The sequence below is a fragment of the Paroedura picta genome, chromosome 11 (genome assembly GCF_049243985.1).
Source record: "Paroedura picta isolate Pp20150507F chromosome 11, Ppicta_v3.0, whole genome shotgun sequence".
NCBI lineage: Eukaryota > Metazoa > Chordata > Lepidosauria > Squamata > Gekkonidae > Paroedura > Paroedura picta.
The window spans coordinates 33,243,993-33,267,706 of record NC_135379.1 but is presented as its reverse complement, the minus strand read 5'-3'; the positions used below and the strand labels follow the sequence as shown (position 1 = coordinate 33,267,706).

Genomic DNA, 23,714 nt, shown 5'->3' with positions numbered 1-23,714 from the left:
TCCTCTGCAGAGGCTTCCTTGGTGGTCTCCCTTCTACTGATCCTGCTTAGATTCCAAGATCCAATATTGGACTGCACCATGTTGCCTTCCCTCCCCCTGCCCATTATAATGACAAACATTTTGCAAACAACACATAATTTCCTAGGGTTTTTTTCTGAGATATACCAAGCTATGTGGGACATGTCACTGCAACACCATCTAATGGTTTTCAGTCACAGGAGAAATGCACTTTATAAAATCAAATATCCTTTTACTGCTTAGGATTGATCCTGAAAGCAACAGAGCACTAAAGTTAAACATTTAACGGCTTGCCCTGTGAAATAAAAATAATATATAGTTGTATCCATGTTTAATATATTTGTAAATGAACACAAGCTAGAAGTTTTTCACAATGATTCCTTTATATATGTGCCACTGGACATCACTCAAGATTTCCATCTTCCATATAGTCTTCACAAACAATTTTTCATAGTGAAAGTGAGCAGTTTAGCCCTTTTAAGGCAGTTTAGCTATCCAGAAGAAATTTTGCTGCTCTTTTGTAAATACAGTTAGGGTTATTAAACAGTGACAGGACAGATGGTTCATTCCAAATCTTTCAAATGCATGTTTATACATTCTTAAAAATAATGACAATTGCTCCTTGGAACTCTTCATTCTTCTTGAGCCTTTATTGTGCTCAGAGTTTTGTTAATGTCTGCTTTCATACTGAAGGGTAAATATCAAATACAGGGGTTTCATGGATGCAAGAATTTTTGACATTACCTGTTTGATTGGCCTTTGCTTCATTGTATAAGAGATTAATTTAAAAAAAACATAGATACTTGACAAAACATAGTTTCCCTCTTTGCCAGTTACTCAGAATTAGTCAGATGATGGATAAAAAAGTATTGCATTGTATCCTGGAGATTTGTTTTTAACAGAAAAGGAGATGTATAACCATAGAAGATGAATATTGACAATTGGAAATTAATCATATGTACAAAGTCACTTATTTTATTATTTTTAATTATCCGTTATAACTATATTCCTTTCATGCTTTATATGTGGGATCATATTCAAGGTCACCTAATGTGATCTAAGGGCACTATTAGTTAAGTGGTGGTAAGCATGTTTCCATCTTTAGTTGGATTCTCATCTGCATTAAGGGTTTTAGGTGTGGGAAAAGTATGGTAGTTTTTCAGATCTATTAGAGTAGAGGACAAGGGCTCGTTAAATAATGACTTATAATTCCAAACAACGTTTTTCCCCCTGCAATAATTATGAACCAAAAACCCAGAGAAGTTTACTTTTCTTTAACCACACTCATTGTGAGTACAACCAACAAAACAATTCAAATAGGTTAAACCTGGAATTTGTTTTCAGTTGTGGGGCAACTTGGGAACAATACAGGAAAGACAAGGACGCTGTCACACAGAGCAGGAGCCCAGTGTTTTCCTCTTAGGCTTCCCTCTGTTTACTCTGCCTAATAGTGACTTCCACCTCCCCTGGCAGTGCAGCCCTGAAGATGCACACATCGGGATAATTCCAACAAGACTTACTCCCTAATGTTTAAGATGACACCAGCCTTCATCATGTGGTTGCCAACTCTGCCTTGAGAAATTCCTGAAGACTGGGTTTGGGGTGGGGAGGGATTTCCACCGGGTATAATTCCATATCGTCCCTTTGTTGGTCTTAAAGGTGCCACTGGACTTTGATTTTGTCCTGCTACTTCAGACGAACAGGGCTACCCACTTGAATCAGTCCCTCCTGCAAAGCAGCCATTTCCCCTAGGGCCGTTGATCTCTCCAGTCTGGACATCAGTAGTGTTGCTGGGAGATCTTCAGACCCGTCTAGGAGTTGGCCGCCCTAAGTCACCAGCCTTTCCTCCGAGGGCGGCATCGCAAAGGACAGCGAGAAGCACGGAAGGGCAGGCTTCGGTTCTGGGCAGCGTCTCTCCTCCTCTCCCCGCAGAGGAGAAAGCAAGCGGCCCTCTCACCCCGTTGCTAAGGAACCGGCGTCAACAACCTTCTGCTCCGCGCGGATGCTGCAGCGAGCGGTCCGTTGGGGCTTGCCGCAAGCCGCGTCGCTGCCGTCGGGATGGTTGGGGGGCACCCGGTGCAGGGGCTGGGCGGGGCCGTTGGGCCAGTGTATCAAGGGCGCTTTACCGACAGGTTTCCAGAGCTCCCCACCGTGAGTCTTAGTTGGCCGCCTGCTCCTTTGCCTGTCTCTCCTCGCACTGCTTTCTCCATCTCTTCCGCTCAGCCCTCTTGTCTGCCTCCCCAAAACACGGCAGAGGGGACGAACATTGGCCGTGGGGACAAAGATATTTTGGAAATGGGCACCCCAGAGGATTAAAATACACGTGGCTGAAACTGGGCTAGTCTAGAAATGTGTTGCATTGGGGCAATAACTTGGGGCAATAAGTTATTACTGGCTTGTCCACACTGGGGGACATTGTTGCTGATACAATTGCATGTTTCTAGTGCAATATCTGACAATGTGTGCACACAGCCTGGTTCCTTGTTAGGGGTTTTGCTACGTGCATGTATTGAGGAGTGAAGGAGTGGCTGTTTCCTACAAGTCTCCAAGGAGTTCTGGGTGGTGTGCCAGGCCCTCCCCATTTTATTCTCACAGGCCCGGGCTATGCTGCATTATTGTTATTGGAATTAGCCGGAGATCATGCAGTGACCTTGATGGAAACGCATCCTACACAGGCTCAGATATATCTCACCTTTACTCAAGGGACTGGGTGTTCGGGGAGAGGGAAAATGTTAACAAAAGCATGAATGGAGGCCTGTTTTTGCTAATACTCATCAGGAAAAGGCTTTGCTATCAGTACATAAGCCAATCCAGAATGAAAGACATTCTGGATCAGAGGGATTTGTGAGATGAACATAGTCTTGTGATCTCTTATCCTCACCTATAGGGGCTCTGCTTGCTTTTTATAGGCTGGAAAATTGGGACCAATTGGAGAAACAGCTGCCAGTTGTCTCACAGAAATCTTACCCCGAGTAAGTACCCTGGTCTTTATGTCTCTGTATTGATTGATATTGATGATCATTGGAAATTCTTCCCATAGCTTCCACAGGTCTGCAGGCCGTGCAAGATAGAGCTCTTCCACCAGGCCAGAGATCAGAGACCCCTCCTCAGCTTTGCTGCAACAGCAGCCTCCTCCCCATGAACTAGGTGGCACTAGGTGGGAGGTTGTTTGGAGGGGGGGGGGGATGAGGGTTACTATTTCACAGCTGTGAGGAAATGGTTTTAAGGTGGGGTAATTGTTTTATTAGAGCCTCTTGTGGCGCAGAGTGGTAAGGCAGCTGCCTGAAAGCTCTGCCCATGAGGCTGGGAGTTCAATCCCAGCAGCCGGCTCAAGGTTGACTCAGCCTTCCATTCTTCCGAGGTCAGTAAAATGAGTACCCAGCTTGCTACTGGGGGGTAAACGGGAATGACTGGGGAAGGCACTGGCAAACCACCCCGTATTGAGTCTGCCATGAAAACGCTGGAGGGCGTCACCCCAAGGGTCAGACATGACTCAGTGCTTGCACAGGGGATACCTTTACCTTTACCTTTAATTGTTTTATTATTTTATAGTGTAGTTTTTATTATTGTAACTTACTGTCTAAATGGCCACAGTACTTTGAGCTTTCTGCATTTCAGACTTTTGACTACACCATTTTAGGTGAATGGTTGATACAAAAATTGGTCTATATAAAATCTTGCACATTGTGCTGTTCGGTCCACCTCTGTGACCAGACTTTACTATATGCTTCTTCCTGATAGTCCATGGAACCATAAGCCACAATAAATATGGTCATTTTTAAGGTGCCACAAAATCCGTTTTGTTTTGGTGTGCCCTGTGTTCCTTCCGCTTTAATTCTGCTTCTGTCCTTCAACAAAAGAACAGGAGGCACAAAATGCAGGCAAGGTTGCAATACTAATTATAGCTCCATACTTCTGAACAGTAAGGATAATTGCATGGAAGACTGGGCTGTGGAATTCAAGTAAAGCTCCATTGCTACTCCATTGCTATTTCTTTTGTTTTGAGATGCTCTTTTGTTAGTAATAGTTAGTGAATTATTCTTGAGATATTCGGATCTTACTCGGATCTTACTGACTCTGCTTACATTTCCAAATGCTTCAATGCCTTAAATGTTCAGGTCACAAGTTACAGATGCCTTATATAAAATAAAATTTGAAAACATAATAAATATGACATTTTAATTATCTGCCTACTAAGGCACACGCTCTTTACATTTTGCTAATTTTACCTCTTTTGCAGTGCTGATTATTTTTCATGTAAAGGAAAATCTAAATTTTTCATCTAGTTGCACAAGAATCTAAAGCCACTTATGACTGTTTTGACATTTGTCATACAGGATGTCTGATAAACTGTTTTCCTATTGCGTTATAGCCATTGACACCACCTGTTGTAAAAAAATTTCGAAACACCACCCATCCACGCCTTGGGGGAGAAAGAATTTTTTATGGTCGAGCAAATGACCCTGATATTGCATCTCATTTGATACATGGTATCAAAACCATACCCTCAATAAAGGTAAGGATTTTAAATCTTTTCCTTTTCTCAGGAAAAATACCCCATTTATTTGTATGATTTTCATTAAGGGGTGAATACAGGTATGCCTTTCACATGTAAGAACACAACTGATACTTAAGGCCATTCCACACAACGTTAATATTTCTGAAGTGTTACCATTGTGTAACTCTATTTATTCTTTGTTATTCATGATGTCGTACACAATCTGCAACACTCCTGCAACACTTGCGCAAAAATCGCTTCGATTGAACCGGCTGTGTGCGTTACCGAGACCTGCCGCTTTTGTTTGCAGCACTTTTCAATAGCGCTCAGACTTAGCGACATTGCCCGTTGTGCGGAATGGCCCTTATATTTATCCAGATCGGAGCGCAGTAGCACCCTAAAGGCCATCAAGATTTTTGTATGCTTGCCAGAGTCCTGGTATTCCTCAGGCTCCAACCTCAAAATCTCGAGGTATTTCCCAACCCAGAAATTGCAACCCTAGCTTTTGAGAGTCAAAGCTGCCTTTGCCATGTCTCCATAATTCCTATGTGTGCCCAGTGAAGTAAGCTTATACTCTGGAACTCTTGCTGGTCTTTAAGGTTTTGACTCACATCTTGCTATTCTACTTCAGACTAAGATCCTTACCCAGCTAAATTTATATTTATGGGAATAAGTCCCATTTTATAAAGGGAAGCATTTTTAAGACTCTAGACTCAGTCCATTTTCTTTAAAAATCTATGGTGTAAGTGGGGCTGTCAGTTATTTTTAGTTATTTGTTTCTAATCATATTTTCAAATTCAAAATGCCAGAGATAATCGCAGTTAGCACAAGTGTTTCAAGAAGCTAATAGAATTTATGCAGTAGGATTCCTTTTGAAAGTACCAAATGTTTGTATCTCATACTATCTGACATATCTTCAGGCGGCCTTACTGACAAATCCACCACCCAAAACATGCTTTCAACAAAAGCTGAAAGAGAAGAAAGAATCTGTTTATCTGAGTGGTCGTGAAGCACCCCTTGGGAAGAGCCATGATCAAACATCAAGATTACCTCAAGGGCTGGATATGACCAAGACTACATTTGGAGTAGCGACCATCAGAGGTAGCAGAATTAGTAGCAAGGCACCATTGTCCAGTCTCATATGGTATATTTATGATTTATTATGGTGTTTGTTATACCCCATACTGTTCTTCAAAATGCTATTGTACTAAAACCAGCATTTTGGTAAGAATATACCAAAAAATTAAAACCACATCAGTCTGAACCATTTAAAATTAAATTGCATTAATGAAAGAAGGCAAGTTTCACAACACAAATTAATAAAAACAGTATAAGTACAGTTCAGCAGAATTTAAAGGTATGCAAGAATGCCTTTTCCTGTCACCTGCTTATAGGAATCACTTCTTAACTTTTCCCTTATGTTCTAATGGTGGACGCTCTTCCCGCTTTCAAAACAGCTGTAGAGAACAAGGAAGGAACCATTAAGACGCTGCCTCCAATCTTTGCATCTAATAACCAGGATGTAGCTGGGATGGCAGCTCTTTTTTAGGTTGAGTGTGGGGCAAGAGAGACACAGAAGAAGGTACTCTGGGCAGAGAAACTATCAGAAATCATGGTCGTTACAAGTGCAGCGTGTGTAACTACTGTCCTGAGCTATACAGGATGGGTGGGTGATAAAAAATAAATATTTATTTATAGTGTTCTTCACATCTTACAAATCACACCCAGCCCACAGCTGCAGTATCTCAATACTGTCCCATGATAGGACATAGATATTAGCCATGCTCAATCCCCCTCCCCCTCTCCAACTCTATCAGCTTTGATAGTGTCGAGCCAGCGGATCCTTTGGTGACTACGTTTCCTTTTGCCTTGACCATGCCGATCATTAAACTTTCTAGCAAGTTTGATTGCATGATGTGTCCAAAGTAAATGAGCTTTAGCTGTAATATCTTGCCTTCTAATGACATAGTTGATTTGCTCCTCTCTAAAACTATCTTGTTGGTAACTTTGGCATTCGTCTCCAACACCATAATTCGAAGGTTGGATTACAGACTTCCAAATAATGCATATCTGCTTTGTATGAATGGCTCAGATATACTCTTGGGTCTCTTGCAAGCCGTGGGAACAGAGTCTGCTCACATGAAGTTTTCACAAGTCTTTTGGTACTAGCTTAGTTGTTTTCATTCCTGTATTGTGTGATGAGAATGATTCGGATCAGAAAACAGCCCACTGATATTTACACAGAAATTATTTAGATCAGATCATTTCATTACTTGTATTGGATTGCTTGCAGAGGGTCCCAGTGGAGAAGTTATAAATCCACCAAAGACATTCGAAGAAGTCAATAAAGAAGCACTGGATGGGCATGAATTATATGTTGCATCTCACAATGATTATTTTGTTGGTGAGTATGGACAAGAGAGTGTTAAATTTAAAAAATCCAGACATCGTCAGTGGTTAAATTTAATTTTTTATAGTTTGCTTATGTTTTCTCCTTCTGCTACTAAGTATAATGCAAAGCAGACTGCCACTTTTCAAAAATCTGTTATATTTGGAATGAGGACATTGCCCTCTTGATATTACTATAAAATACAGTGGGAACTGTGGCTTGGGTCCAGTGCAAAATATCTCCTTCCATAGTAGCTCTGGTGCAAATGAAACTATCATGGAGTTGCTTAAACAAAGTCAGACTTATTCCCCATTGTGTTTTGTCTGTAAGATCTTGTGCAATTAGTTTAGTCTAGGTGCAATAATATATAGGGAGGAAAGAACTCCTGCTTGGAAAATACCTGGGAATTTGTGGGTGGGGTCTCAGGAGTTTGAGGAAGTCAGCAGGGGTATGATTCCATCCAGAAATGAAGCTGTCATTTCTCAAGAGGAACTGATCCCCATAATCAGGAGATGAGTCTTAATTTCAGTAAAACTCAGGGTTTCAACTGGATATTGAGAGTATTGTGCACATACAGTACTGTGCTAAGTCTTTATGTTTCTGTTTGCACTTTGCTCTATCAGAGCCTGTACTGGTAGCTACTTATTAAGTTTCCTTTCCACTCTGGTATTTTGGGATTGCCTTAACCAACCTCCATGATGGCTTGAGATTTATACCCAGAATTTAGATCTTAATTTTTGCTTGTTTTTAGTGTGCATCTGGCACACAGTTAATGATGATCCTGATCTTCCACAGGGGAGCCAATGAACAGAAAATACAACCCCTCTACGTTCCATAGGTTTAATCTCTATGGGAAAGAAACTCCACATTTTAATGATGGGCGAAATGTAGCCAGAACTTTACGGTGGCTGCACGAAATGCAGATGTAAGTTGTGACAGATTCCAGATGGTGGGGTTGATTTTTCAACTCTCTTGTTCCTTTCTGATGGTATACATTTTTTGGCCTTATCTGTGATCTGAGCCAACTTGGTGTGGTGGTTAGGAGTGTGGACTTATAATCTGGCGAGCCAGGTTTGATTACATGCTGTTCTACATGCAACCAGCTGGGTGACCTTGGGCTCACCACAGCACTGATAAAGCTGTTCTGACCAAGCAGTAATATCAGGGCTCTCTCAATCTCACCTACCTCACTGGGTATCTGTTGTGGGGAAGGTAAGCTGCTTTGAGACTCCTTCGGGTAGAGAAAAGTAGCATATACAAAACAACTCTTCTTTTTCTAGTTTCTCCATATTTTATTCAGGATGGTCCAAGATGATTGCACCTCAAAAAAACGGAGGTCACCATGTTTCATAATTTCTTTTTAAATTTAAGTTATTTATTATAGTCTACCTCTCTCACTGAGCCTCAAAGCAAATGACATAGTGCAAGTCTATACAATCAATGGCTGTGACATCCATCCAATGAATAATGCAGTAGAGGTTGGCTTGCAAAAATTTGAAAACAAGCAAAAACCTGATATAGAGCTGAAGCAATGCCAAAACAAGGCATAAGCATTAAATGATACCAAAATCACACTTTGATACATTACACACATATGGGCATCTTTTAAGATGACAATGGATGTGATATCATATTTTTAGTATATTGTCAATCTAATTGGTCCTTTAAGCCTTCAATCTCTTTTACATGGAGTTTGGGAATTGGAGACATTAAATATAGTTTGATTGTCTTAGAAATTAGTTTGTGTATAATGGCTGGCTCCTCTTAATCACCCAGATTTAATTCAAGCCACACATCAAACAATCTGCAAGCCACCATATTTTAAATGAACCATGTTGGACAGACTACCACTGCTTAAAATTTCTTTTATTGATTTGATGTCTTGAAATGAAGAGGAAACTACAGTATTTGGATTGGCAGTGGATTATAAATAAAGTCCAGAGCTTCCTACAGCCACTGAGGGACTAGCTGAATTCATGCTTCACATTTAGAGGTTACAAAGTATGACAGTCTAGATAGCTCTCCATGGTGGTTTCCTACATGCAGTGCTATCCCATACAAGTTTACTCAGAAGTAAGTCCCACATTGGTCAATGCTGCTTGCTTCCAGCTCTATGTGCATAGGACTGCATGCATAGGATTGAATTTCTGCTATTCTAATGCTACCATTCATAAGGTTCCTCCAGTGCTGTTATAAATAATTTCTTCCACTCCTTAATGCATTTAGCATGATTCAAACTTTGTTTAATTGTACACAGATTTTGAATGTGAAACATCTTTAAAATAAATGATAGATCTGGATTTTTTAAAAAGCAGTGCTAACACACCTTGTGTTGTAGGTTGCTTGAGTCAAATTTTATGCAAGGCTTTCTTTTAAAAAGGCCTATTGGATACTATTCCAGTGTGATTAGTGAACTGCATAATGGTGTGTTACAATTATTTGAAAATGAGAATTACGTTTTGTCTTCCAAGCCTAGTCTGGCTGTGAGTGGAGCAACAGAAACTGCTTATCATGCACATAACCCCTGCAAATTAAAATTGTGCTTCATTGAGGAACTTTCTTTGGCCTTTAAAACTGAGTGGAAAAGGGGGGGAAGCTTGTTACAGTTGTAGTTTTATTAATCTTGCAGGAAGAAGTCAGCAAAACTTGTGTCCAAAATAAGTGATGATTTTAAGGAAAAATTTCAGCCTCAACTTGGAAGAGTCCTTGATCCGTAAGTGAATCAAAAGGGTCTTTGTGATGGAATTGGCTCCATTGTTAAACTTATTAGAAACCGGCAAGGTTTTTATTCCTGACCTACAGCTTTTTGGCAGGAGAGTTGCAAGTGACAAAACAGGTTCAGACTCTTAGCATCTGCCATTGTATAGTGAGTTACAGTGCCTCCCATCCCCTTGGCTCTGATTTGGAGACATTTTTTCAGGCTGGAAGAGGCTAAGGTGCTAGTAATATGCCAGATCATTATTATAGCTAGCACAGTTCTGCAGGACCTGCAAAACAGAGCTCTTCCACCAGTCATTTGGTTGAGGCCAATCAAAACCAGCAACATTTACTGGGCCTCCAGAACTACTTTTTCCATACAGATATGCCCATTAAATACATCAAGAGGTAATCTTTCATTGAGTTGCAGTAGATATATTAACGTTCAATCATTACCGCTGTTATTGTTACTATCGTTTGTTACTGTTCAACTTTATGGCTTCTGTGCAGTCACACATGGATACTGCACAGCTGCAGTCCTGCCACAGAAAGGAACTGGGAAGCTTTGAATACATTATTTCACTTCTGAGAGTGCCCCCCCCCCATCTGAGAAGAGCTTGACTTTTCCCGCCTAAAAGTCATATGACTGGGAGGGGTGAACTCTATCTCACATGGAGTACATGTCAGGGAGGTCTTATATTGTTAATTGTCCCTTCAGTTCATGGATTTCTAGAAATCAAGACATTGATTGATCCAAGTTCCTTAAAAAAGAAAAGGATGGTGTGAAATCTTGTTTGAATGCATTTTAGCTCCAATAAGACCTTTAAATTAACCCTTTAAAAATATACCTCTGCATTCAGAGGCACAGAGCCAGGAGGCAACATTAGGGGAAGGCCTCAGCCTCTGTGCACTGTTGTTGGCCCTCCAGAAGAAGTGGTTGGCCACTGTGTGAGACAGGATGCTGGACTAGATAGACTATTGGTCTGATCCAGCAGAACTCTTCTTAGGTTCTTTCATATATAAATCTTTGCCCGGTTGCAGTTAGTGTATAAAAATGCGGTTTCTCTCTCTGCCTTTTTTTTTGATAGGTGCATGACAAGATCTCCTAATTTATGTTCTTGTTTAACAGATATAACTGTGCATTTTTAAAGGCTGCTTCGATTTCTTTCTTCCTCTTACTCTCTCTCAAGAAAATATAAGCATTAAGATCAAAGACATTCATTGCTTGCTGCGCAAACATTTTTGACAGTTATTACTGTGTGCTAAGTGGGAAAGAAAGGATGGTAAAAGAAATGGATTATCAGTGGTTGTAGCTTTGATTCATGTGGGAAAAGCCCCAGTGAACATGCTACAGGTGAACTCTTGTCAAATATCTTCATTGGTTGTCTTTAATCTTTACATACAGGACAAGAGGTGAACTGACAGCCCTTATTTCGTTTTCTCTTCTAGAACAAAGATTACAGTTGGGTGAAAAATCAAACCTGTATTTAGCAGATTCTTTTCTTTTATAGCATAGCGGATACGCTTAATGTCCCTCCAGACCACACATTTGGGATACGCCTAAAGCCTGACGATCATGGCAAGTATATAAGTTTTCTTCCACATACTTGACTAGCTATACACTTTTGTTTATATATTCATTAAAATAATTTGTAGCCCCTCTTTCTCCTAAGACTTAAGACAGCTTAAATATGTCGAAGCAAATGATCATATGAAACATAGCACTTCTAAGACATACAAGCACAATTTTACAGAGGGTTATTACTCATGAGCTAAACAGATGTAATGAATCCCAAAAAAGGCATGATGAGAAAGTTCCACTTTGTACCAGCTTGTGGTGGCTAGGGATGGCAGCTTCTAATCTGGAGAGCCAGGTTTGATTCCTCACTCCTCCATGTGCAACCTCATTCCTCACTCCTCCACATGCAACCAGACTTGGGCTAGTCACAGTCCCGTTAGAACTTTTCTCACAGAGCAGTTCTGTCAGAGCTCTCTCAGCCCCACCTACCTCACAGGGTATCTGTTGTGGGGAGAGGAAGGGGAGGTGATTGTAAACTGCTTTGTCTCCTTCAGGTAGTGAAAAGTAGGGTATAAAAACCAACTCTTTTTCATCTTTGCATCAGTTGTTTTCCATACTTGTTCAGACTGTCTTCAAGGATACACGTGAACACCCATGATGCTGCCTTCTATTGCTCCAGCAAGCTCAGTCTCATCTACTCAGACTGGCAGCGGCTCTCCACGGTCTCAGGCAGAATTCTTTTATGTCACCTGTTATCTGATTCCCTGCTTATTTTATGTCTTGTTTGGCTATGGATTGTTGTTTGGATCATTTTGCACATGCTGTAAAGTAAGGTACTGCAAGCAATTTGCTGGAAAGGTGGCTAAGAAATGATTCAAACAGAAATTTGGTTCTTTTTTTGTGTGGAAGAAATTTCTTACCCACTCTGAAGTTCTAACGTCAAGATTCTGACTTGTCTCATGCGATGCAAGATGAAACAAGTGTGTTGCCACTGTCCACTGCTTTGTTATGACATTTCTATGTTGGCCCTTTACCTGAAAAGATCACTATCATTGGATCGTGTAATGTTTATGCTAGCCAGTTACAGTCAACTCTGCATTCCCAAAAAGAGAAGGATGATGCCTGTCCTGTTATAAAGGTGTGATTATCTTATACTGTTCACTGGAGATACTAGAGTTCGAACCTGGGATCTTCTGTATGGAAAGCAAGTGAACCACAGCCTGATGCTGAGTGTGTTGCAGCAGCCCCATCAAACGCTTACAATTACATGGATGAACATGGCCAGGTCAAATAAGCAGAAGGACAGATCATGAGCCAGGTGTAACTGAAAGAATGCACATGTAGCAACTTCACCAAACTGTCAATTCATCAGCAAGTTTGAGATCAGAAGCTTGCCATTTGATAAGGTCTTGCAGATGTTTTCTGCAAAAATGACAGTGACTTAGAGCAGTGGTCCCCAACCTTTTTATCACCGGGGACCGGTCAAAACAACAAATTTACTGAGGCCCGGGAGGCGGGGTAGTCTTTTGCCGAGGGATGCTTTCTCACTGGCACCCCTGACTTTCCACCGCCCACTGGGGGGCGCTGCCAGCAGCAGCTGCACAGTGCCACGTGGATTGTTGTTGTTGTTATTATTATTATTAGATTCATTTCCCGCCTCTCCTCATAGGGCTCGAGGTGGGTAACAACAGTCTCAGACAATAATCTCAACCCATTACAATCCCCATTAAAAGACTTTAAAAATTACAAGCATGACGGCCAAAATCCCCATCCCACCCCCACTATCCCAGACGACAGAGAGAATGGAGAGGAGTGATGTACACTTCCAACTCCTGGGGGGGGGGGCGCGATGACCCCGCAGACAGCACAGATCTTGGTAGATCAATGGATTAACTCAGAAAACATCAGTTTCATGGGTTGAACTAAAAGATGGTCTTGGAGAGCTTTGATTTTATTTGTTGATTGATTGTTTATACAGGTGTTGGGGATCTTCTTCATTATCGGCTTCCTAGTGAATACCTACGAGGGAAAGACAGAGAACGGGCTGTTTTTACTGCAATTCGACAGAATTTGAAGAAAGCGAATTACCACAACTTTGAAACGTTATTAGAAGCATTCAGGCACTATGATAAGGTGAGTGGAGTTCCAAGATGAGGTGACCATTTTGTGTGACTGCTGGATAAAATATTAATGCTCAGTTGCGGTATTATTCCTAAATATGAGCATAACATTTGAAGCCAAAAATTATTCTTTCTATATTGAGAATAGAACTTTGCTTCTTTTTTGTTTGTTTTGCTAACGTGTGATCATGCAGTTATACCCGCCTCATCTCAGGCATTGGCTCTCTCTGGGGAGCCTTTATACAGTTCTTGGCATTCAGATGACATAAATGTCATAACAAACTGCTTCTTGTTTGTATGTTGTCCTCTCGCACCCCCTCTTTGTCTTTTTGCTCAAAGCTCAGTGGCAATCGTCCTTGTTTAGGAAGCCTCAAAGCAAACTCTGGTTTGCAGAGACATCCAGTGGTAAGCACCTGGGTAATTTAAGTCTTTATTCTCTCACTGCAGACTGGGATTCTGAACTGTCATGTAATTCCAGTTTTGAATTTTGATTTGTGGAGGAAGAAATGATTTGCCCAGGTATAATCCAAAGCTTCTTAAACCAGGAAGCTTTTAGTCAAACTCATCATGGAGGAGGGTTGGGGGGAAGCACAGCAAGCAAGCCAGGCTCATGCCTACTGCAAACAAATAGGAGGTTTCTCAGGATATCTGAATGCATTCACTACCTTAGCCTGGAGGAACTTCCTCCAATGTAAGAGTCAAGTTAGAAGAAAGCTCCTTAGGCTGGATAACATCTTCAAATGTTGCTAGAGATTGTCTTCTTCAGAGAGTAGGACGGACACAAATGGCCATCCATTTTGTATGATGAATTTAAGATAGGTATGCTGGTTAGTGAGGCAGGTATAGCAGAGCACATTATAGAACATGATGGCTGATTTTGTGCTCCTAGGATGGCGATGGGAAAATAAGCAAAGATGACCTGAAGAAGGCCTGCTTTCAGCTAAATCTTGACTTGGATACGGAGCTTCTGGATGCTTTATTTGATTACTGTGATTTGGATAACGATGGCTTTATTGATTATCTGGAGTTTGTAAACTTCCTCAACTGGAAAGACAAAATGTCTCTTAGCGAGTATGAAAGAAACATAATTACAAAAGGTATGTGGTAAACTTTCAGAAATAATTCTGTTCATAGAGTTGATTTACTTATTTATTGCCTTTACCGTTGTTTTTTCCCCATAGTGGGGATCCAGAGTGGCTTGCCTTATTTCCTTGTCCTCCATTTTTATCTTCACAACAACTTGTGATATAGGATAGGGTTAAATGTCACTGGCCCAAGATCCCCCAGCAACCTCCCATGACACCATGAAGATTCGAACTTGGATCTCCTCATTTAACCGCTATATCACACTGGCTCTTGATAGATGTTTAATCCATTAAACAGTTCCATGTACGAAATGGAAGATTAGGAATCAGCAGTAAGACAGGATAGACATGTTTTTCCTTTCAATACTGTTTATTACAACCACTATATTTCAAGATGTATTCTTGTATCTTCCTCCTTAAGACACTCAAAGTGTCTTTATTTAAAATATATCCCACCATAAACCTCAGGAGTACATCACCATGGTCCATCAGTTTCTGCCTTTTCTGTTCATTTGGGAGGTGAGGTAGATTCTTGCTTTTTCCAGAGTGTGCTGTCAATTCCTCTCTTCATGATGACTGGATATGACTCTGTTAAAGTGCTGACAGAACTTTCAAAGTCATCTTTGGATCCAGATACTTGATTTATCTGTACCTTGTTTCTAATCTTGCATTCTTGGACAATGCTTTTCAGCATACGTTGATGAATTCAGGTCCAGTCTTTCCTGGATGGAACCAACCATCTAAATCCCTTATCATTCTAATTATAGCCCTGGGTTTGACATAGATTATCTTGACTCAATGTGATTACTTACCCTGGAAGATGGTCCTTGATTCTCCTTGATATTCTCTGTGTCTTTGAAACTATCAGCCATGATTGTCTTCTGGATCACCTGTACAGGTTGGGGGCACAGATCCACATTGCCTCCATTTCTGTCAAGCAATTAGATTCCAGAAAGTGGGTCTATTGCTTTTTAGAGCATGCTATAACTCTCAATATATTTTATATCTTCATGAAACTTCTGGGTAAACTTGTTAGGTATTTTGAGTGATAGAGTTGATGATACTGATGATTTATTGATGATACTCAGACATTTACTCACCTGAAGTGTTCTTGGTCCTGAATCAGTAGCTGGAAACAACTATGATCCAGATTAGAACAAAAGAGTGGAGCATAGACCAGGAAAAGCAAAAATATTAATGGTGGGATGCTGTGATGGACTTGGAGAAAGGGGTTTCACTTTAAAGATGGGATTGTATCCCACCCCTTACAGAGAAGATATTCAATACGGACAGTTTTCTTGACCCAGTAGTATCCCTGGATATTTAGCTCAGCATCTGCAAATTTTTGAAAGGCATTACTCATAATCAGAACTTTGATATACAGCAATTTATTTTCAGAAATATATTGAACCTATCTTGTCGGTCATTTAATGATTTTTGTTGTATCTCTGTATTTTTCACTTTGACCATGTCAGGGGTAAATTCAGTGAAACTTCCTTGGTTCTGATCCACAACAAAGTGGATAGCCTGCATGATTTAAAAAAATAGTCTGGAGGATCCATTTCAACTTGATGCATTTTCTCAGCATGCTATAATAAGTACAGTAGATAAATTAATGCTGTCACATTGCTAGAAGTCTGGAAGCATATATAGTTTGAAGGTAATCTTCTCAGTCAGCTTTCCTGTCTGAAGCAATGAGGTCTTCTATGTCAACAGCATCAAGAAAGTGATCCCAATAACCATGTATTTTTCACATTTATGATTCCTTCGGACAACTCTTGGAGAATTCTTGGAAACCATGTTTTGATTTATTCTTCTTCGGTTAATTCAGCTGATTATGGAAACCACGGCAGCGAATTGCCTTAAATTATGTAGAATTTCTTGCCTTAAATAGCATTTGCCTAATTGCATCAAAAATGTCCAAATATTTACTGTACTTGTTCTGTCTGTCACCATCCAAAATTCATCATGCTTTGTATTCCTTCAGATGTCTAGACAAGTTTATCCTGCTCTTTCTCCAAGGAACTAAGATCTGCATGCATAGTTTTTCTCACCACTGCCCTGTCAGATGGGTTAGGCTGTGAGAATAATTGAGTCAAGGTCATAACAGCATAAGAAAAGCTTTGCTGGATCAGACCAGGTCCATCAAGTCCAGGATTCTGTGGCCAACGAGTTACTGTAACCTGCTGTAGAGGACCCAACTACAGACCATAGAGGCCAAGGCCTTCCCTAATGTTGCCTCCTGGCATTGGTATTTAGAGGTTTTGCCTCTGAATGTGGTTCCCTGTAGTCACGGTGGCTTATCTTATTGTGTCACTTCTGAAGCTTTGAGGATTCACGTGGGCAGCCGTGTTAGTCTGAAGCAGCAGAACAAATTTAGAGTCCAGTGGCACCTTTAAGACCAACAAAGTTTTATTAAAGGCATGCGCTTTCGTGTGCACATACACTTCCGCAGATACAATGTCATTTCCATGGTATTGTATCTGAGGAAGTGTGCATGCACATGAAAGCGCATGTACCTTGAATAAAATTTCGTTGGTCTTAAAGGTGCCATTGGACTCTAAATTTGGTCTGAAGTTCTGAGGATGTTAGTATTAACATAGTTACAGCAAAAATCTGTAATTTGACATAGTTTATGAATGGCCATGTGTCATGAGATAGGTGTTACGGGAAGGTGAGTGGTGGCTATTGTAGAAAATAGCATTCATAGACTCGTGATGTTTACCAAAGTTTCTCTACTGTGCCTTCTACCTCATCAAGGTGGAAATTGCTGGAAAATCTACAGAGGACTATTACAGGGACAAGGCTATGATGCATGGCTTAGAGTTGCCAGTCCTTTGTGAAAGTGTTTGCTATATCGGTATCATTTACTCTTTACAGGGAAAAGAAGAGCTCCCTTTGACCTCACTCCCCTTGAAGGTACAGAAAACAAAACGGATGAAAATGTTATTCTTAAACCTGAAAACATAGTACTGAAGGAACCAGGAAGTTTGGAACTGACACCCAGAACACTTTCAAGACCAACAGATCGTGTGTTTTCTGATTATCGTACAACTTCTTCTCAGTATAACGCAATTGTAGGAGGCATTCCTTCAAAATGTAGGTAGAAACACTTGCATTTTTTGTTACTACATTTTAACAAATACATTCTAAATCCAAGTGGGTAGCTGTGTTGGTCTAAAGCAGCAGAACAAACTTTAAGACCAACAAAGTTTTATTCGAGGTACCAGTCTTTGTGTACATACACACTTCTTCAGATACACTGAAGCACAAGTCACCAACCTTACCTATAGTGAGAGGATTTGGAGGATGTTGCCAGGAAGAGCTAATTAGAGTCAGCATCCTTAAGTAACTGAGCAGTAAATATAGCTAAGATTGGATTAAGGCATTTGGTAACACCTGTGAATATCATCAAATTAGCATTCAGCATAACAGAAGGGTTTACAGATGCTATAACTAAATGACATTAGCATGTATAGTGAGATAAGGAACCAATATCTCTGTTAAGTCCTGGGGTTCCATTTTCTTGACTTCCAGTTTGTCCCTAAGTGACCCACAGAGACGCATATTTGCAGCATTAATTTCCATCACCCTTACAAAGACTGGGACCAGAAGCATTCTTTACATTTTTTTTAGGGTTCTGCTGTGTTAATTCCAAATATTAACTTTAATTTGATTGTTTATTTTGGATAAGCATTTTATTTATTTATTTTTATTTAATTTGTTAATTAGACTTTTAGCCCACCACTTCTGCAAGCGACTCATGGCAGGTAGTTGAATAAAATCCCCAATAACCCATCCCTCATAAAAAGTTCAGCATTCCAAGAACAAACAAATTGGCGTTGAATAATAACCCTCCCCCCACCCCGCCCACCTAACAGTAACTTGCAGGGGGGGGGGGCAAGAGGAATCATGATGAACTGGTGTAGCCTGAGGAGGAGCACATTTTTGAGCACATATTCAGAAAAACAGATACTAGTATCAGTCTGATTTGAACTGGCTTACAAATATAAGTTATGACACGAAGTTAAGAAGTTTTCTCATTGATTTCAACTAGAGAAATAAGTTGCAATTCAACTCCACCTCTTTGAAATCAATCAGAATTAAAAAGCGGTTGACTTGTTCCTTCATAACATCATAATATTTTTGGTCCCGCATGTGCTTGGGCATAACAAAACATCCAGTTGTGCAGAAGATCGGATTTTTGCACTGCATTTGCAAAATAAGCTTTTTCGTGGGAAATCTAGCTCTTCTTCTAAAGAACTTACCCTCTCTGTTGGAAGCTGACAAGACACAGTTCTGTATGAATCAATGCCTCCGACATAACAGGGTTTTTTTCTTGTCTTTGCGTCATTTGCTTCCACACAGTTTTCCCGTTATATGGGGTTCCAACCATTCGTGCAGATATCGCTGCGCCTCGTTTTCGACGCATCAGTGACATCACTAATTATGGAGATCAAGCCAGTGTGTATGCATTATTAAATCCAAGTATCTATAGCAATAACGGAGTATATGAGACGGACTTCTTCAAGACAAGGCCAAAAGAAGAGGTAGAGTACCTTAATTCAGAAGGCTATTTTTGAGACATTCTGTAGGCTGTAAATACATGTAGTACTGGTGCATAGTCTGCTACTTCTCTGGTTTAGAAAAATATATTAAGGTTAGTGGTTCATGGAACTGTTTGAGACACTAGGGTGGCCTTAGTTGTTTCCACACACTATGGCATCCAAACTTCAGTACTTTTGGGTGTATTTTTTTTTTTAGCAGTCACACAGTGTTGTGATGTCATCTTGCTCCAGTCATCCTTTCATTGTTCTCAGTAAGTTTTTTCCCCAAACCTAGGCCCAATCTTTTTGGAAAGGTCATAGCCCAAGTACCTTAGTATACTGTCTGCACTGGAAATGTTGCATTTGCACAAGTCCTATTCACACTGGTGCCATATTCTTTCCATCAGTGCCTCATAGCAACATTTTCACTATTCCTCAGCAGGTATGTTTTCCCAAAAAATGTCCCCGTTTAAAAAGGGCTTGAAAGAGCTCTGTATTGGTGCAGCAGAGCAAAAATGCAAGGGAAATGGAGGCTGACCAAGCAAAGTATGCAAACCTGTCATGTGGGAGTGCTGTTGTCCTCCCCTCACCAGCATGGTGTGGTGGGTAAGAGCAGCAGACTCGAATCTGGAGAACTGGGTTTGATTCCCCACTCCTCCACATGCAACCAGCTGGGTGACGTTGAGCCAGTCATAGTTTTCTTAGGGCTGTTCTTACAGAGCAGTTCTGTTTGAACTCTCTCAGCCCCGCCTACCTCACAGGGTGTCTGCTGTGGGAAGAGGAAGCAAAAGGTGTTTGTAAGCTGCTTTGGGACTCCTTCAGGTAGTGAAAAGCAGAGTATAAAAAACAACTCCTCTTCTTCTACTGTTAGTGTTCATGCCAATGCATATGCATTAGCAATTAATGCAAAACAGGATTTTCTCCACATGGATGCTGTCCGGGGTCCTTGAAACCTATGGTGTGTCCAGACTACTGGACTAACACTACTGTATTGTATTGCTCTTTTTGTCCCTCACTCTCCTGAGTTCCACTCTTTGCCCATTTCCATATATTCCTGTATCTTTCTTGCAGAACTGTGATCCCAGTTTTGATTTTTTCCCCCTTACTAATGCACATTGTACACCCATACGTATAATACTAAATTTGGAGCAGCTTGATAAAAAAAAATGGCTGCAATGCAATACTAAACAGAGTTATACACTTCTAATACAATTCAGAAATAATCAAATTGGATTCTGGGTGCTTCATAAATGAGTTCTGAAGCAGTTTAGTTTAGTTTTGTTTTAAATGTAGAAACATAATACTCTGATATGGGCTGGGCCCACACCTAAGGAGAAGGAGGAAGGTTTAAGCTTTCTGTCTGTGCTCTTTTCCTGCATTGAAACTGGTGCACAGGGCTAAATGCAAGATCCTTATGCAAGTCTTGATCAGGATCTGTTTGTTTGCCCTGGTGGGGCAACTAGCTAGTATGCAGAATGATTTCAGAGTGGAGAAATGGCATGAGGGAAGGCTTAAGATGTCACAGTACTGACCGAAACTGGACGTATGTGTCTGTTATCGAAAATCATTTGAGGACTCATACAGAAATCCCAGCATCGTATCTAAGTTGGCCTTTCATAATCTCTCCCCTGTAATTTTTCCAGCGGTGATGTTTTGTTTTGTATTGTATAGGTTGCACACCTTCTGCGCAACATCGGTGTGAATATTTCAGACGAGAATTTTGATGAAGTATGGAGGCAGGCCTGCCTGAAAGATCATCGAGGAGAAGCTTGTGTGGAATCTGTCCGAAATGTACTGGATGAGATGCAAGCGTCACAAATAAAAAAGGAGATGATGAGTTCTCCATGATATTTATTTTATTTACATGCTTGCTGTATATGATGGAGAATCTCCAATTTTAATTTTGTTTGCATAATAAAAAGAACATGTTCAGTCATTGAGAATAAATTAAAAAAAAACAATCAGTTTTGATTCAGTTGCTTTGTTTTTGAAGGCAAATAAAACATTCCAAATGAGAAACATTGATATGATCATTTATCTGAGCAGTAGTAGGAAAAGTAAACAGGAGTACACTGATAGCTTGAAGACTAACAAAGTTCATTCCAGCATGAGCTTTCATGAATCAGAATTTACTTCTGATGTGTGGCAGGTGCGTGTATATTTATACCTAAAGTTCTGCTCAACACAAGGGTGGGCAGGGAAGCTGATACTACTATGAGAAACAATTTTTAAAATGGATCCAATTAAGAACAGATGACATAGGGAGTTAATTCAAATATTTAAAACACACACACACAATCATGAGTTTGTGTAAAGAAAAAAAAAATAAAAAGACACAAACAAGCCTCTTTCTCTGGCATCCGAAACTGGTAACAGTGAAGGAAATATTCAAAGAGATTGGGATGTGAACACTTGGCAGGTTATTAGTATTAGTGTTTCCAGTAAATTGAAGACTAGCAGACGTAATCTGTCCACACAAAGTCATCTTGGCACATTTTATTTTAGTAAACACTACTAATGTGCTTCTGTAATCTACACCCAAATCCACAGCATATCTCGACATTTGTTGGGGTTTTAACACTTACATAAAATATGTGCTTCATATACATGCCAGCATACCTTATTGCCAATATCCTTTATGCCTCCAATAGGCTCACAAAGATTTGCAATGTGCCGTTTTTGCCTTGGCTGTCATTCTGTCTCCTGCCTTTATTGGGGCCTTTGGTGCCCAGTCATCAGGTTCTATTACAAAAGTGTAATCTACTCTGGGCCATGTCGCTCACAGCTTGTCAACAAGGGCGGCTGATATGAATGTGCATTTTTAAAAAAAACCCTTTGTTTTATTTTTGTACCCATTTTTTTAACCTTTTCATAATTTACTAGTTTTTTTCCTTCTTCTCTCTCAACTTACTGTGAGTGGTTGGGCTGGCACTGATGCTGCTCTGGTCAAGGCAGACAGAGAGCAGTACTGACAGAAAAGTTCTTTCTTCTCCTGCTTCACCCATTGTCTCAGGTACAATTTCCAAGTCTCCTTCATAATATCAGGAGCCCTGAGAATAGCACTGGCCTGACTCACACAGGAAGTGGGAAGAGGACGACAGAGAAGAGGTAAATCCCCAGCATGTGCTCAAATGTTGCAACCCATCCATCAGAATGAGCTCATGAGGCATGGCATGTATGGGGGAGGGGGGGGGAGTAGGAGTCCGAGCTCTAGCCAGCAGAGTGGGTTGGGGGAGATATCAGAGATAAAGTTAGTGATTGATTTAGTCTGTTTATAGCCCACTAGATTGGGGAATAAGATTAGAGAATCAAAAAGCAATGCAGTCATACAGCATAAAATGTCCAGTGAACAATGCCAGAGGACTGGGATTACAAAATTAAAAAACCATGAGAACAACTGACTTCCTAGGGCCAGGTATATAATTAACAACACAGAAGTAGAATTACAAAAGCATAAGACAGTGCAATAAAAGCAAGATGAGGATCAAAGGTGTATTTACATTATCTCATTTCCAGTTGCCCTTTTTTCCCTTCCTTTTTACCTCCATGAACTCTACAACAGATGAGTGTTTTAGGAATGGGGATCAAGCAATGGTTTCTTCAGCAATGATGAACCACTGCCTCCCTAAGGTCCTCCAGGAACTCCCCCAAAGTAAGGGAGAGGTTGACAATCTCCCAGAGTGGATCCCCTACCCTCCGGTCCCTTGTTCTCAGAAGCCAGGAGGGACAGGGGTCTAGAGGACAGGTGGCTGCTGTTACTAAAGCCAGCAACTTGTCCACTTTGGACAACAAAAGCTGAATGAAGCCATCAAACAATTCCCCACAAAATGGCAAAGGGCCTCCAGTCCCTTTTCTGTATCAAGCATGAAGGGAAAGTCATGGTGGAGCAAAGAGACTTCAAGACTTTATCCATGAAAAAGCTCGCCAAAGCATCGCAACTCAACTCTAATTGACTAATATTTTGGTGCCCTCCTTTGAAAGTGAAAGACTGAACTACCCTAAACAATTGTGTGGGGCGTGAGCTTGTGAATGCGACCGAGGCAGCATAAAACTCATGTTTAACTGCCTTCTCATACACCCTCGTATGTGTGCAATTCCTCTTTGACACAACACACTGTACTCTCGGGATCGAGAGTGCTGTAGGAAGAAATCCCAGATTAATATTGCCACCTTCTCCTCTATGGGGAAAAGGGACAAGAACTTGGTTACCCATTGTCTTAAAAAAAAAATTCTGTCACACTTTTCTCCCTGATTAGGGACCCAAAGCAGCTTTTCACATTGCTCAAGCTTCCTCCATCGAATCCTTGCAACAACCACCTTGTGAGGGTAGATTTGACTGAGAGACTGTGACAGGCCCAAGATCACTTGGCAGGCTTCCATGGTAGAGCAGGGGATTTGTCTCAGGTCCCTCAGTGGTTCAATACTCTAACCACTGTGCCATGCCAGGCCTCAATAGTAAGCCTTTGCCAGTCTTCACACAGAGGCCTGGATTCTGCCTTTTCCCTCCAGCAAAAGTCCCAAATAAATCCTGATGCTGTTACTGATGGATGGAGAACTCCAAAAATAGTTGGGGGGATGGGGGGAGAGTTGAAGTTCTGATATGAGAAAATCATAATTTTCCCCCTGGAACTTTTTGGCAGAATACAAAGGACTGGTGCCAATCCAGTCTAGATAATATTGTTATGTGATCCAGGATGTAAGGTTATCAGCTCGACTTTGGGAAATATCTGTTGGAGGTAGAACCTGAATGTGGTAGGTTTTGGGGAGAGGAGGGACTTCAGTGGGGTATAATTCTACCTTCCAAAGTGGCCATTAACCCAGGGGAACGGAAATCTGTCACA

At 40.8% G+C, this 23,714-nt stretch overlaps 1 protein-coding gene across 2 annotated transcripts; it reads left to right on the top strand.

The window, feature by feature from the left end:
• Window positions 1-1,874: 1,874 nt before the first annotated feature.
• Window positions 1,875-20,837, top strand: EFHB (EF-hand domain family member B). 2 transcript variants are annotated; one of them, XM_077302625.1, is made up of 13 exons: window positions 1,875-2,035; window positions 2,928-2,990; window positions 4,391-4,534; window positions 5,437-5,617; window positions 6,810-6,920; window positions 7,701-7,830; window positions 9,535-9,618; window positions 11,114-11,181; window positions 13,100-13,254; window positions 14,131-14,338; window positions 17,207-17,425; window positions 18,695-18,876; window positions 20,545-20,837. In XM_077302625.1, exons 1-13 carry the CDS (start codon window positions 2,021-2,023, stop codon window positions 20,719-20,721), a joined length of 1,737 nt encoding a protein of 578 aa, XP_077158740.1. In that variant the 5' UTR covers window positions 1,875-2,020; the 3' UTR covers window positions 20,722-20,837. The 2 variants fall into 2 exon arrangements, with proteins under 2 accessions (XP_077158740.1, XP_077158739.1); XM_077302624.1 differs by lacking the exon at window positions 1,875-2,035 and adding an exon at window positions 2,039-2,169.
• Window positions 20,838-23,714: the final 2,877 nt, after the last annotated feature.

Bases quoted from the DNA above. Each gene is read 5' to 3' on its own strand.
- EFHB (XM_077302624.1), top strand. From the start codon at position 2,077: ATGGTTGGGGGGCACCCGGTGCAGGGGCTGGGCGGGGCCGTTGGGCCA. The intron at 4,535-5,436 runs GTAAGGATTTTA...ACATATCTTCAG, and splicing joins AAACCATACCCTCAATAAAG to GCGGCCTTACTGACAAATCC. The intron at 11,182-13,099 runs GCAAGTATATAA...TTGTTTATACAG, and splicing joins CCTAAAGCCTGACGATCATG to GTGTTGGGGATCTTCTTCAT.